Source organism: Mesoplodon bidens, assembly GCF_964165515.1.
Source record: "Mesoplodon bidens genome assembly, chromosome: 3".
In the NCBI taxonomy this organism is placed as follows: domain Eukaryota; kingdom Metazoa; phylum Chordata; class Mammalia; order Artiodactyla; family Ziphiidae; genus Mesoplodon; species Mesoplodon bidens.
In genome coordinates this window covers 92,557,325-92,573,213 of record NC_138178.1, presented here as the reverse complement: position 1 = coordinate 92,573,213, position 15,889 = coordinate 92,557,325, and the positions used below count along the sequence as shown (strand labels likewise).

Here is a 15,889-nt window from a genome sequence, read left to right as displayed (position 1 = left end):
AAACTCTACAGGCCAGAAGGGAGTGGCATGATATACTTAAAGTGATGAAAGGGAAGAACCTACAACCAAGATTACTCTACCCAGCAAGGATCTCATTCACATTCGATGGAGAAATCAAAAGCTTTACAGACAAGCAAAAGCTAAGAGAAGTCAGCACCACCAAACCAGCTCTACAACAAATGCTAAAGGAACTTCTCTAAGTGGGAAACACAAGAGAAGAAAAAGACCTACAAAAACAAACCCAAAACAATTAAGAAAATGGCCATAGGAACATACATATCGATAATTACCTTAAACGTGAATGGATTAAATGCTCCAACCAAAAGACACAGGCTTGCTGAATGGATACAAAAATAAGACCCATATATATGCTGTCTACAAGAGACCCACTTCAGACCTAGGGACACATACAGACTGAAACTAAGGGGGTGGAAAAAGGTATTCCACGCAAATGGAAATCAAAAGAAAGCTGGAGTAGCAATACTCATATCAGATAAAATAGACTTTAAAATAAAGAATGTTACAAGAGACAATGAAGGACACTACATAATGATCAAGGGATCAATCCAAGAAGATGATATAACAATTATAAATATATATGCACCCAACATAGGAGCACTTCAATACATAAGGCAACTGCTAACAGCTCTAAAAGAGGAAATTGACAGTAACACAATAATAGTGGGGGACTTTAACACCTCACACCAATGGACAGATCATCCAAAATGAAAATAAATAAGGAAACAGAAGCTTTAAAAGTCACAGTGGACCAGATAGATTTAATTGATATTTATAGGACATTCCATCCAAAAACAGCAGATTACACTTTCTTCTCAAGTGCACATGGAACATTCTCCAGGACAGATCACATCTTGGGTCACAAACCAAGCCTCAGTAAATTTAAGAAAATTGAAATCATATCAAGCATCTTTTCTGACTACAACGCTATGAGATTAGAAATCAATTACAGGGGAAAAAATGCAACAAACACAAACTCATGGAGGCTAAACACTACGTTACTAAATAACCAAGAGATCACTGAAGAAATCAAAGAGGAAATCAAAAAATACCTAGAGCCAAATGACAATGAAAACATGATGATCCAAAACCTATGGGATGCAGCAAAAGCAGTTCTAAGAGGGAAGTTTATAGCTATGCAAGCCTACCTCAAGAAACAAGAAAAATCTCAAATAAACAATCTAACCTTACACCTAAAGGAACTAGAGAAAGAAGAATAAACAAAACCCAAAGTTAGCAGAAGGAAAGAAATCAAAGATCAAAGCAGAAATAAATGAAATAGAAACAAAGAAAACAATAGCAAACAAAGATCAATAAAACTAAAAGCTGGTTCTTTGAGAAGATAAACAAAATTGATAAACCATTAGCCAGACTCATGGAGAAAAAGAGGGAGAGGACTCAAATCAATAAAATTAGAAATGAAAAAGGAGGAGTTACAACAGACACGGCAGAAATACAAAGCATCCTAAGAGACTACTATAAGCACCTCATTGCCAATAAAATGGACAACCTGGAAGAAATGGACAAATTCATAGAAAGGTATAACCTTCCAAGACTGAACCAGGAAGAAATAGAAAATATGAACAGACCAATCACAAGTAATGAAATTGAAACTGTGATTAAAAATCTTCCAACAGGGCTTCCCTGGTGGTGCAGTGGTTGAGAGTCTGCCTGCCGATGCAGGGGACACGGGTTAGTGCCCTGGTCTGGGAAGATCCCACATGCCACGGAGTGGCTGGGACCGTGAGCCATGGCCATTGAGCCTGTGCGTCCAGAGCCTGTGCTCCACAACGGGAGAGGCCACAACAGTGAGAGGCCCACATACCGCAAAAAAAAAAAAAAAAAAAAATCTTCCAACTAACATAAGCCCAGTACCAGATGGCTTCACAGGCGAATTCTGTCAAATATTTAGAGAAAAGCTAACACTCATCCTTCTCAAACTCTTCCAAAAAATTGCAGAGGAAGGAACACTCCCAAACTCATTCTATGAGGCCACCATTACCCTGATACCAAAACAGGACAAAGATACTACACAAAAAGAAAATTACAGACCAATATCACTGATGAATATAGATGCAAAAATCCTCAACAAAATACTAGCAAACAGAATGCAGCAACACTTTAAAAACATCATACACCATGATCAAGTAGGAATTATCCCAGGGATGCAAGGATTCTTCAATATACGCAAATCAATCAATTTGATACACCACATTAACAAATTGAATGAGAAAAACCATATGATCATCTCAATAGATGCAGAAAAAGCTTGTGACAAAATTCAACACCCATTTATGATAACAACTCTCCAGAAAGTGGGCATAAAGGGAACCTACCTCAACATAATAAAGGCCATATATGACAAACCCACAGCAAACATCATTCTCAATGGTGAAAAACTGAAAGCATTTCCTCTAAGATCAGGAATGAGACAAGGATGTCCACACTCACCACTATTACTCAACATAGTTTTGGAAGTCCTATCCACGGCAATCAGAGAAGAAAAAGAAATAAAAGGAATCCAAATTGGAAAAGAAGAAGTAAAACTGTCACTGTTTGCAGATGACATGATACTATACATAGAGAATCCTAAAGATGCCACCAGAAAACTACCAGAGCTAATTAATGAATTTGGTAAAGTTGCAGGATACAAAATTAATGCACAGAAATCTCTTGCATTCCTATATACTAATGATGAAAAATCTGAAAGGGAACTTAACGAAACACTCCCATTTATCACTGCAACAAAAAGAATAAAATACCTGGGAATAAGCCTACCTAGGGAGACAATAGACCTGTATGCAGAAAACTATAAGACACTGATGAAAGAAATTAAAGATGATACCAACAGTTGGAGAGATATACCATGTTCTTCTACTGGAAGAATCAATATTGTGAAAATGACTATACTACTCAAAGCAATCTACAGATTCATGCAATCCCTATCAAATTACCAATGGCATTTTTTACAGAACTAGAACAAAAAACCTTAAAATTTGTATGGAGACACAAAAGACCCTGAATAGCCAAAGCAGTCTTGAGGGAAAAAAACAGAGCTGGAGGAATCAGACCCCCTGACTTGAGACTATACTATAAAGCTACAGTAATTAAGGCAATATGGTACTGGCACAAAAACAGAAACATAGATCAGTGGAACAAGATAGAAAGCCCAGAGATAAACCCACGCACCTATGGTCAACTAAACTATGACAAAGGAGGCAAAGATATAAAATGGAGAAAAGACAGTCTCTTCAATAAGCGGTGCTGGGAAAACTGGACAGCTACATGGAAAAGAATGAAATTAGAACATTCCGTAACACCATAAACAAAAATAAACACAAAATGGATTCGAGACCTAAATGTAATGCCGGACACAATAAAACTCTTAGGGGAAAGCATAGGAAGAACACTCTTTGACATAAATCACAGCAAGATCTTTTTTGATCCACCTCCTAGAGTAATGGAAGTAAAAACAAAAATAAACAAATGGACCTAATGAAGCTTCAAAGCTTTTGCACAGCAAAGGACACCATAAACAAGACGAAAAGACAACCCTCAGAATGGGAGGAAATATTTGCAAACGAATCAACAGACAAAGGATTAATCTCCAAAATATATAAACAGCTTATGCAGCTCAATATTAAAGAAACAAACAACCCAATCCAAAAATGGGCAGAAGACCTAAATAGACATTTCTCCAAAGAAGACATACAGATGGCCAAGAAGCACATGAAAAGCTGCTCAACATCGCTAATTATTAGAGAAATGCAAATCAAAACTACAATGAGGTATCACCTCACACCAGTTAGAATGGGTATCATCAGAAAATCTGCAAACAACAAATGCTGGAGAGGGTGTGGAGAAAAGGGAACCCTCTTGCACTGATGGTGGGAATGTAAACTGATACAGCCACTATGGAGAACAGTATGGAGGTTCCTTAAAAAACTAAAAATAGAATTACCATATGATCCAGCAATTCCACTACTGGGCATATACCCAGAGAAAACCATAATTCAAAAAGACACATGCACCACAATGTTCATTGCAGCGCTATTTACAATAGCCAGGTCATGGAAGCAACCTAAATGCCCATTGACAGACGAATGGATAAATAAGATGTGGTACATATATACAATGGAATATTACTCAGGCATAAAAAGGAATGAAATTGAGTCATTTGTTGAGATGTGGATGGATCTAGAGACTGTCACACACAGTGAAGTAAGTCAGAAAGAGAAAAACAAATATCGTATATTAATGCATGTATGTGGAACCTAGCAAAATGGTACAGATGAACTGGTTTGCGGGCAGAATTTGAGGCACAGATATAGAGAACAAACATATGGACAGCAAGGGGGGAAAACCGCGGTGGGGTGGGGATAGTGGTGTGCTGCATTGGGCGATTGGGATCGACATGTATACACTGATGTGTATAAAATTGATGACTAATAAGAACCTGCAGTACTAAAAAACAAAAAAAAACAAAAATAACAACTAATACCAAACTTTCTTTGGGTTATTTGTATGGAAATATGTTAATATAAATGTTTCAGACATTAAAAAAAAATTTTTTTTTTGGCTGTGTTGGGTCTTCGCAGCATGTGGGATCTTCCCAGACCAGGGCTCAAACCCATGTCCCCTGCATTGGCAGGCAGATTCTTAACCACTGAGCTACCAGGGAGGCCCCACTTAGAAAGCTCTCTATGATCACTTTCCACTCTTGCTACTAAGTCCCCACATATACTCCAGTCCCTTTAGTCAGAGAGGAAATAAGGTATAAATACTGGAAATGAAAAGAAAAAACATTGATACATGTATTATCTACACAGTAAATGTCAAATGCATCTAAAGAAAAAAATATTAAAATTAATGATACTAAAAATGATACAAATGAACTTATTTACAAAACAGACTGAATGCACTGAATCAGAAACCTTTATATGTTGCTGTGCTTGCAGTAGGAAGAATACCTGGGGTTCAGGATCCAAGCAGTGGCTCCAATCCACGTCATTTCTGATGACTCCCTGGAGAACTCTGTGCTTTCTGTCCCTGCAACTCTGGGCTCTTCATGGTTAGACATCTTGGTCCCTAAAAGTGGTCCACTCTTGCCAGGGGATTCAGCAAGTGTCCTTCTAGACTACAAACTATTGCTGTGGCCTTTTGGGCTGCATGCAACTAGCAAGCAAGTAAAGGAGTCACCATGTTGGCAGGGGCAATTGATGTGGATGAACAGAAGGTAGGGTTGCTCTTGGATTAAGAGAGAAGGGAGGAACATGCGTGGAATTTAGATGATCTACTTGGACAGTTCTTGGTACTCCCTTGCCCAGTTGTGACTGAATGGCTTAGTGCAGCAACTTAAACCTTTTGTGCTCCCAAATCTCTCAGTATCTGCGTACTGCAGGACCCAACTAACACACTGATTATGTTGTTTAGGTCTACTATATTCTTAATTTTTTTTGTCCACTTTATCTATCTAGGTTTGGGAGATGTTTGTTAAAGTCTCCCCTATTAATGTGTCTATTCATCCTTTTATAGTCTGTAGTTTTGCTTTAGAAAGTTGCTGCTTTAGTAAATGACGTCCTCAGCTTGCACAGTTCCTACATGCACGATTTTCAGTTACCATGTTTTAATTAATTAACGTTAGTCCTCAACAACAGGGTTCAAATTTCACTTATGATGGTATATTAACTGTGAGTAATTTCATAAAGTGCAAACTATGTGGCTAGCTCTTCGGTCCACAAATCACTAAATAACAGATGTGTGTCATGATCAGTGACCAATTATGTAACTTCTTTCAGAGTCTGTTGGTTTTGGGTTTTTTTGTTTTTGTTTCTTTTGGTCATGCCAAGTGGCTTGTGGGATCTTAGTTACTTGACCAGGGATCGAACCAGGGTCTTTGGCAGTGAAAACACACAGTCCTAACCACTGGACTGCCAGAGAATTCCCCAGAATCTGTTGGTGATTGGACACTGCACATCTGTTGCTCAGTTCGGGACGGAAAGTGAAGCGTGAAGTCATGCTGTCTCCTTGTCTCCCAGTGATAAACCCATGTGACATTTTACAAAAATGGATAATCAGAAGAGGGAATGGCCAACAAAGATAAAAATGCAGCAAAGGGCTTCCCTGGTGGCACAGTGGTTAAGAATCCGCCTGCCAACTCAGGGGCCATGGGTTCGAGCCCTGGTCCGGGAAGATCCCACATGTTGTGGAGCAACTAAGCCCGTGTGCCACAACTACTGAGCCTGTGTGCCACAACTACTGAAGCCCGAGTGCCTAGAGCCTGTGCTCCACAACGAGAAGGCACCGCAATGAGAAGCCCGTGCACCACCATGAAGAGCAGCTCCCACTCGCCACAATTTGAGAAAGGCTGTGCGCAGCAACGAAGACTCAACACAGCCAAAATATATATATATAAGTAAATAAAAAATAAGGAAATTAAAAAAAAATTTTTAATGCAGCAAAGGAATTAAAGTGATAATGCTGGAAGTGAAATTTGGGTAAAATCTAAATGTTATACAAGTTATACTGGAGTTATAGGAGTAGTAGTTAACTATGGAATTGTTGACACCACTGCTATTTGAGATAATGCATGTCAGAGGAAGCTAGTGAAGGCAAATTTCAAAAAAGGAAAAAAAAAAGTGGTTAAGATGAATGTCCCAGAAGGAATGACACCATCAAAAGTCTTCACACTAAAGGAACTCTTGGAAGTATTTCACAACTTTGGAACACAAAGGGTAAAATTTTGGAAGCTGATCCAAACTTAGAAATATGACAATTTGCCAAGGCACAGAAAAGATGCTCACTCTGTATAACTTATACAGAGAGGCAGACATGCTTGACGTTATTTTCTAGATGTTTTTGGAAAAAAAAAACTTGAATTTTCAATGTTTCTAATGTTATAAATTACACTGTACTACATAAATGTTTTACTGTTTTCATTTCCCAATACATTTATAATTGACAGTAGGAGTTTGTTTTGAGCAAAATTTTTAAAGGCCATGGAACAATTGTATCTTTTTTATTAATTTTATTTATCGCTGCATTGGGTCTTCGTTGCTGCATGCCGGCTTTCTCTAGTTGCGGGGAGTGGGGGCTACTCTTCGTCGCAGTGCGTGGGCTTCTCATTGCAGTGGCTTCTCTTGTTGTGGAGCACTGGGTTCTATGCGCGTGGGTTTCAGTAGTTGTGGCGCGTGGGATTAGTTGCTCCGCAACATGTGGGATCCTCCTGGACCAGGGCTCAAACCCATGTCCCCTGCATTGGTAGGCGGATTCTTAACCACTGCGCCACCAGGGAATCCCCAATGGTATCTTTCCCATTGATACTAAGATTGCTCTGTATGGTTTCAGCTTGCATGGACATATATGCAGTAATTCACTACTGTACAAAGTGAGGACTGCCTGTATTTGGTTCCAGTTTCTTCACATCCTCACCAACACATTATCTGTCTTTTTGAAAATAGCCATCCTTGTGGGTATGAAGTGGTATCTCACTGTGGTTTTGATTTGTGTTTCCCTAATGACTAATGCACATCTTTTCATGTACTTACTGGCAATTTGTACATCTTCTTTGGAGAAAAATCTGTTCAAATCTTTTGCCCATTTTAAATTTATTTATTTATTTATTTTTGACTGCATTGGGTCTTCATTGCTGTGTGCCTGATTTCTCTAGTTGAGGCAAGTGGGGGTTACTCTTCGTTGCAGTGTGCGGGCCTCTCATTGCGATGGCTTCTCTTGTTGTGGAGCACGGGCTCTAGGTGCGTGGGCTTCAGTAGCTGTGGCACGTAGGCTCAGCAGCTGTGGTGCACGGGCTTAGTTGCTCCGCAGCATGTGGGATCTTTCCGGACCAGGGCTCGAACCCGTGTCCCCTGCATTGGCAGGCAGATTCTTAACCACTGCACCACCAGGGAAGCCCCCATTTTTAAATTAGGTTCATTTCTTTAATTTTCATCTGAATCTATTTGTTAACTCAGCTGATTTTTTAAAAAGTAGGTGAGTTAAGCCCATCTACATTTGTTGATTGGTCTGAATTTTGTTATATTGTTTCACTACGTAGTTTATTTTCTTTGCCTCTCCCCCCTTTGATATTGTGTGCAGTTCTAGCTGTAAACTCTATACTGATTTTATATAATACTCTCAGTACTCTTTCTTTAAATTCTCTGTTGCTTCCCTAATATGTAAGCAATTTTGAAACTTCTTACTGCCCCTTCTTTCTATGTAGCTGCTAGTCTTATCTTAGTGTCACTTTGTGTAATTTTTATTTCTTGATTTCTCAGCTTCAAGTGCTATCTTTTTACTTCTATATAATACCATTGATGTAATCAGTGGGTTTTTTTTTTTTTTTTTTTTTTTTTTTTTGTGGTACGCGGGCCTCTCACCGTTGTGGCCTCTCCCATTGCAGAGCACAGGCTCCGGACGCACAGGCTCAGCGGCCATGGCTCACGGGCCCAGCCGCTCCGCGGCATGTGGGATCCTCCTAGACGGAGGCACGAACCCGCGTCCCCTGCATCGGCAGGCGGACTCCCAATCACCGCGCCACCAGGGAAGCCCTCAGTGAGCTTATTTAACTTTCCACCTACTCATCCCTTTGCTCCCATCTTTTGTTGGTTGTAATAATTTTACATTATTTTGATAATGTAAAATTATCTGATTTTGTCTTATTCCCACCTCCTATCTTTAATCTTAATTCTTACAGTTGAACATATGCATATATATGTAAAATATGCATCGTAAAAATTATTTACTGATAGACTGTATGGTCAAAAAGTTTGGAGACCATTACACTAAATACCTATGTCTTTTAAAGAATTTGTCTGGGCTGACAAAGATAACTTTTAGCTATAGCTCCTTTCTAGGTATACTTTTTTATACTTTAAACCCAAATCCCCAAACATGAGAAGCCCCTTTTTTCTTTTTAAATATACACATATATTTTATTTCAAAAAGCACAGAACATTATACAAGTTTTAAATTTACATTTTGCAATAAAAGATATCAATATATGCATTATTTGTATAACTTCATCATGGATGGAATTTGAATCAGTGGTATAAACATGTGGCAGTCACTAAATATAGATCATCATCACAGTGAACCAAAATGCATAGTTGTTATGAAATGACAAATGACCACTAAAGGGTGAACTCAGCCCATACACCACGATAATAAATTATTTATACAGATATATGTTTTTCTTCACTGTATCATTAAAATTCCTGCTAGCCCCTCACCAAACATTCAAAAAACACAGTTTTGGAGCCATCCTGTTGAAGCAGTTCCTCCACATACTACACTAAAGAAAATAAAGTGACTTTTTGCTCATTTTTAAGTAAACTTCATATGCTTAATTAAACTGTTTCCAATGATGAAGGCAAACAACTAGGATATTTGAATATAATTAGAAATCCCTTGGGCTGGGGGCAGCACTGAGAGATGTATGTTCATCTACAGTGCAGAGATCTGAATCAATCTCAGGAAATGGAACTCAATAAGAAATGGGTTCTTTGGCAGTAAAGATCTGACTGGCCATTACAGGACAGCCCCTCTGGCAGCTTGAGAGCTTAACCCTAGAATTTATGCAGTAGATAGAAAAAGGTTAGAAATAAAAAATCAATTTATCTTTGCTAAACTGGGACCAATCAATTAGGGCAGAAGTCAGCATTTTCTGTTGCCTAGGCTGGCTCAGACTTCCCAGACAACCCATCCAACAAAATTACATAGGGAATAAAAAGAAATGTTAAAATCATTTAATCATACTGGCAAATTTGACAAACTGAATACTGAAATTTGTAATCCTCACCCATCAATAGTTAGAAACTGTTTATTGGAGTTGTATCTATTTTCTGATACCTTCTGAATAATAATTATTCAGGTAGAAAATCATGATTGTGATTCTGATGCCTGTTCATGCCAATCCCTTATTGCAAAATCCAGAATTTCTTTTTTTTTTTTTTTTTTTTAAATTTATTTATTTTTTTATTTTTGGCTGTGTTGAGTCTTCGTTTCTGTGCGAGGGCTTTCTCCAGTTGCGGCGAGCGGGGGCCACTCTTCATCGCGGTGCGCGGGCCTCTCACTGTCACGGCCTCTCCTGTTGCGGAGCACAGGCTCCAGACGCACAGGCTCAGTAGTTGTGGCACACGGGCTTAGTTGCTCCGCGGCATGTGGGATCTTCCCAGACCAGGGCTCGAACCCGTGTCCCCTGCATTGGCATGCAGACTCCGAACCACTGCGCCACCAGGGAAGCCCCTAGAATTTCTTTACTTTACATAAAAATACCAAAAAAATCTAACCCCAAATGTGCATCATCAATCACTTTGCAAATATATTTTTATTTGCTTTCTTTTGCTGAGCAAAAAGAAGGTAGGAAAACATTTATACACATACATGACCGCGGTCACCAAAGGCAAAATAAGACAGTCTTTGAATGTATCTTTCAAACTCCTAACATTACCCCAGAGACAACAGAAGCTACAATATAAGACTTCAATCTATCTTCTGCCTGTTGTTTTATATCATAAGTTCTTGATATAAAAAGTTAAAGCCAAAAACCAAGAAGTCTATGCACAGATGCAGGAGAGCTCTGTTATTTATAAACAAGATGGCTCAACCACAGCATGTTGTTAACAGGACACAGACTACTGACCACATGGCTTTTTTCATTGGTTATACTATTCATATACCCAGAGTTTATGAAAAGTTTGCACACAGATAACAAATGAAGGATCTGTCTTACAAACACACAGAATGTTACAGTACAGGCTTAAATCTGATTGTTCTAATTTACAGCTGCCATGATCCATTCATTGGGGGAATTTTCTTATCCTCATTCTATAGATAGTTTACATCAGAACTGCATCAGGTTTCTGAGTCACATAGAGTGGTGCCACAATCAAGAGATAATTGAACTCATTTTAGAAACTTGCCTTTGGAAAATGGAAAGTATAATTTCAAAACACAACAAAGCTAATCCTCACCATCAGAGGTGAGGACTGCAGGCTTTGTTTCATCAGGGATAAATAATAAATACATTATCCTAACTCTTCTTGAGGTCTACAGTAGGAAAAAAAAACCTTTTCCACACTGGCAGAAATTTGCCTTAGAAATGGAAACTTTGTCCATATAGAAATATAGTTTAATTTCTGGCTGAAACAGTAAGTGGCACTTTAGGGGCATTTCCTTAAGAGGGAAATGATAAAATTTTTACTTTTTGGAAAACTTTCTCAATTGAAGTACACCGCATGGTTTCTGAATTTCTCTTTAGCTGCAAGGAAGACTAACACAGATTATTAAATCTTGCCAGTGATCCATTAGCTAAATTAAATTTGGGGGGGGGAACACCAAATACAAATTGTAGAAGAGTCAACCAACATATAAGAATGCCCACAAAAAAAAAAAAAAAAAAAGAATGCCCACAACTGCTTGATGTGACTTCATTTATCAGGTGGATGAAGTGAAGTGGGACAGATTATGAAGGGAAATACGTTTTCTGGAACTATTAGCAGAATCAGACACTTGGGGTGAAGAAGCATTTCTTTAGTGTTCTGGAACATAAAATAGATTAATCTATGTCTTTTTTTTTTCCTTTAAGCATATGTTCATTAATTGAAAGAAATACTCCATTAAGGAATATTTTATTGATGTATGTGAATCTGGACACGGAGCAAAAGACCCTCCAACCCTTCCCCGGCCCTCAATAAGGTCTCCGTAATTTTGAATCAGTCTTCATTACTGTCTTCATTCGTGATTCTCCCCAGGCAGAGCTGGAGCTCACAGTAACTGCCAGTTGAATCCAAATAACATCTGATTAGTCTCCTGGCTCCTAGCAATCTCTTCTATGAGGCAATGCTGCTGCCACACCAAATGGAGCTTCCGGTACCGCTCAGGAGATAAATGAAGGGGGTTGCCCCTCCTTCAGGGGGAGAAAAAAACATATCAGCTTGAATCAAATAACTACTACATCTTTATTGTTTAAATTAGTCTGAACTTTTGAGATGTTCTTGGAACTGGGAGGAATCACCAGGACAAGGTTTTAAAAGGTATATTTTCCCTTCACCACTGATCACTATGAACTTGATAAGTTACTTAGCTAATGAAGAAGAAACTTACTCCGTGATTATTCAGAAAAATAGGTCAAGTATACCATGGGCATTATGGGACCCCATTTAAATGGCTAGAAAGGTTTATAACTTGAAGCAGTTCTATTCTTTTTTGAGTGGTTAGCCTGAGTAGGTCTTTAATGGCTTTCTGGCCTCTTATAGTTTATCCAGCTTTGATTTCTGATCTTTGGACGGCAGAGGTTAGGTCTGAGGTTTAACACTAAGTCCTCAAATTATACGCTGCTCCTCAGAAATACTTAGTTATTATTGTCTTTATGACACAACAAACTTGCTGGTGATTAGCAAGTATTTAAATAAAATTACTCCACACCAATTCTAAGGTTGCACAGTTTGTAACACTGTATAACAGCTAATCCAAAATGACTGAAGTTTGGCTGTTGCCAATGATGGAGAACTGTGAAACTCTCATCCCTGGGGCACTCACATGTCTCAGCTGGTTGGGTATTTTCATATTGCCTAACTAACTTAAAAATTCTGCTTCTTTGTACCTTTCTGGAACAACACAGGCCTCTTATCCTCAATCATTAACTACTTTCACCCAGCTTTTTCTTCCTGAATCCAAAGACTTTCTCTATGCAGGTCAAAAGCTGTTACAATAAAAACAAATCTCCGTATGAACAAAGAGGTTCCAAGCCTCATCTAATAAGCCGATTCATTCTGAATAATATATTGGGTTGATGAAAAAGTTCGGATTTTTCCATAAGATGTTACAAAAATCCCGAACAAACTTTTTGGCCAACCCAAAATTTCAAAAGAACAAACTTTTAAACAAAAAGAGCTTATGGTAAGGGGATCTAATCTTTATCTATATGTACTTGTGGGACCATTGTGGCCTTACCTCCTTCTTCTCATACCCATGAGTGGTACTCCAGTTCCTAACACCAGCGAAGGATACAGAAAATTACAGGATCCTAAGCATTTTTGCTAATGTTTAGAAGCAAAGAAGGCTGACATAGCTGGCTAATAAAAAGTTTCAAGTATTGCAATGGAAACAATGAATATCCATTTTAAACCAAACTCCCTCGCTGGATACTACAGATTCTTTCTTTTATACATCAGCGTCAATTAAACCTTCTAAGTAATTCTGAAGAAAGGTTGATTAAAAATAATAGAGCATTCAAACATTAGGATGGCGGGTGTCTAAAAATTTTGGAGAAGCACAAACTTGTTGAAAATTATGTGTTACATTTAGGATGGCATCATATTTAATATTTTCAATTTATAGCTATTTAAAAATATCTCTCAGTATTAGCTTTTGTGTTTAAAGAGCTGCCACCATCCATGTACAATAATGTGAGTAAAATTTTAAAAACTTACTTCAGGCCAGGGTCTGTTTCTCCATATTCATCCAAATAAGGGGCTGGATAGGCACAGCCTCTGGCTTTACCTTCAACCAGGACTACTCTACATTCTCTGATTCTAAGGGACAAAACAACCAACAGAAATATTACTAAGTGCATGTATGCAAATGACAGGCACTGTGTCAAAGTTAATCTAGAGAAAAGACATGGTATCTGTTAAGAATTCAGTATAAAGACAATATAGACAAACAGACTAAATCGTGTTTTGTCTAAATAAAAGAGAATGAACATTGCTATTTTTGTTGAAGCTATGGGAAAGGATCAATGGATTTAGGGAAATGGGATCAGTCAGTAATACTGACTAAATATACTGAAGAGAGGAAGGAGGTTGTCCTATGTGAACCATAGGTACCCTGGAAGATGGTGGCTGGGGTTGTTTCTGTCCTATTTCCTGACCTATGACCTGGAGCGGGGGAGGGAGCTTAACAGAAGAATAGAACCACATCTCCTAGTCTGATAACCCTGGGCCAGAAAGAAGGTCATCTATGGAAGTGTCAAGCCTTTTCTGGTTAGAGCCAGCCTCTAACAGTGCACATTATAAAGAACCACTGTAACCCTGAAGATACTTGGGACTCTTACAGCAGAGAAATGGAAAAATACAAAATAATGTTCGTGTACATAAGAGATAAGTACTCTAGAGAGAAATTATAAAATAAACAGTTGGAATAGGTAGTGGGTTTACTCGCTGTAGGTACCCTAGAAGAAAATAGGTGTTTGGGCTTTGCTTCCATACACTTATTCTCCTTGTTCCAACAGATGCTGATTAGCAGTGATTACATATTCCTAGTGAGTGAGATGTTTGGGTTTATATAAACAGAAACTAGATTACATGGGGAGAATGGAAAGAAAAAGCACATGCATCCACTTTGAATTTTTTCTCTCAGGAAACTTGCATTTTTCTTTCATAAATATGAGAGACTATTGGTCTGCTCTCAGTCATTTGCTAAGACACCAGGGAAAACAATGGTTGGCTGGTAGAGGAAGTGAAGCAAATTAAAACATTCAAAGGACAACATAAAGTAACAATGTACATATCCTTTGAAAATACAAGTTTTAGGATTCTAAACTCTTTCACTATACCTAATTTTTACACAATACCAGAGTAATCAATATAAAGCCTATCATATTTCACGTTTCCATTTTTTTTTTACCATCTTTATTGGAGTATAATTGCCTTACAATGTTGTTAGTTTCTGCTGTATAACAAAGTGAAGCAGCTATACATATACATATATCCCCATATCCCCTCCCTCTTGCATCTCCCTCCCACCCTCCCTATCCCAACCCTCTAGGTGGTCACAAAGCACCGAGCTGATCTCCCTGTGCTATGCAGCTGCTTCCCACTAGCTATCTATTTTACATTTGGTGGTGTATATATGTCAATGCTACTCTCTCACTTCGTCCCAGCTTACCCTTCCCCCTCCCTGTGTCCTCAAGTCCATTCTCCACGTCTGCATCTTTATTCTCGTCCTGCCCCTAGGTTCATATATATGTGTTAGCGTACAGTATTTGTTCTTCTCTTTCTGACTTACTTCACTCTGTATGACAGACTATAGGTCCATCCACCTCAATACAAATAACTCAATTTCATTTCAAGTCTACCATATTTGTTTAAGGTTTTCCACAAATAATGAAAATGTGAACAGATTGCAATTTTTAACTCCTTATTTTTTAAACTACTTACTTCATATTTTTTAAACTATTATTTACATTTGAGAAGATACTTAAGTATTTTTTCAAATGCAATTGCATGTGAATAACAGGTCTATGCTCTAACTTCTGACAGATCATATCCTATCAACATACTGTCCTGCCATAATGGCCTCCAGACTGGATTCAGATTCCCTAAGTTCATTATGAAGCTTCCTACTTACTTTAGGAAAATGCAGACTCCAGCTCCACAGTGAAGGGCATGAAAAATGCAAGCTCCCACCTCTTCCCCATTCACAATTTCTTGGCAGCAAATGTTCTGAGAACACAGTATGGCTCCACAGAAAAGACAGAGGACAGGGTGCTTTCGCTCGTCATCTGCAGACCGTGGGCACCTCAAAAGGGAAGAAAACATTCAATATGGTGGAGAAATAATAAAAGCATGATATAATCAGTTAGCAGTGTTTTAGATGTATTAGCAGTGTTTTCATCACTGGCTGCTTTGCAGCAAAGAAAGCTCTTAAAACACAAGGCAACATTTAATTAGATGATTCCTCTTTAATACTTTTCCTTAAGAAGATAACAAAAAGTCTTCTGATTAATTCATAGTAAGAAAATTTATTTTTAAATATGCAGTGTTCTGCGAATTCCCACAAAGTGTGGCACTTAAATATGCCTTGAGATTGAGATGCATTTAGAGAATCCAGTCTTCATCTGACATGACCAATTTACAGTCAGCTTCCCCCT

The 15,889-nt window shown here is 38.3% G+C and overlaps 1 protein-coding gene across 2 annotated transcripts in view; it reads right to left on the bottom strand.

Annotated features, from left to right (window-relative positions):
• Positions 1–11,433: 11,433 nt before the first annotated feature.
• UBR1 (ubiquitin protein ligase E3 component n-recognin 1) overlaps positions 11,434–15,889 on the bottom strand; it is a 159,926-nt gene continuing 155,470 nt past the window's right edge. For both annotated transcript variants that reach the window (XM_081229400.1, XM_081229401.1), the window contains 3 exons: positions 15,367–15,537; positions 13,449–13,550; positions 11,434–11,923 (listed from right to left, as the gene is read on the bottom strand). In XM_081229400.1, the coding sequence (XP_081085526.1) occupies positions 11,782–11,923; positions 13,449–13,550; positions 15,367–15,537 (415 nt within the window). In that variant the 3' untranslated portion in view covers positions 11,434–11,781. The remainder of the gene's footprint in view (positions 11,924–13,448; positions 13,551–15,366; positions 15,538–15,889) is intronic.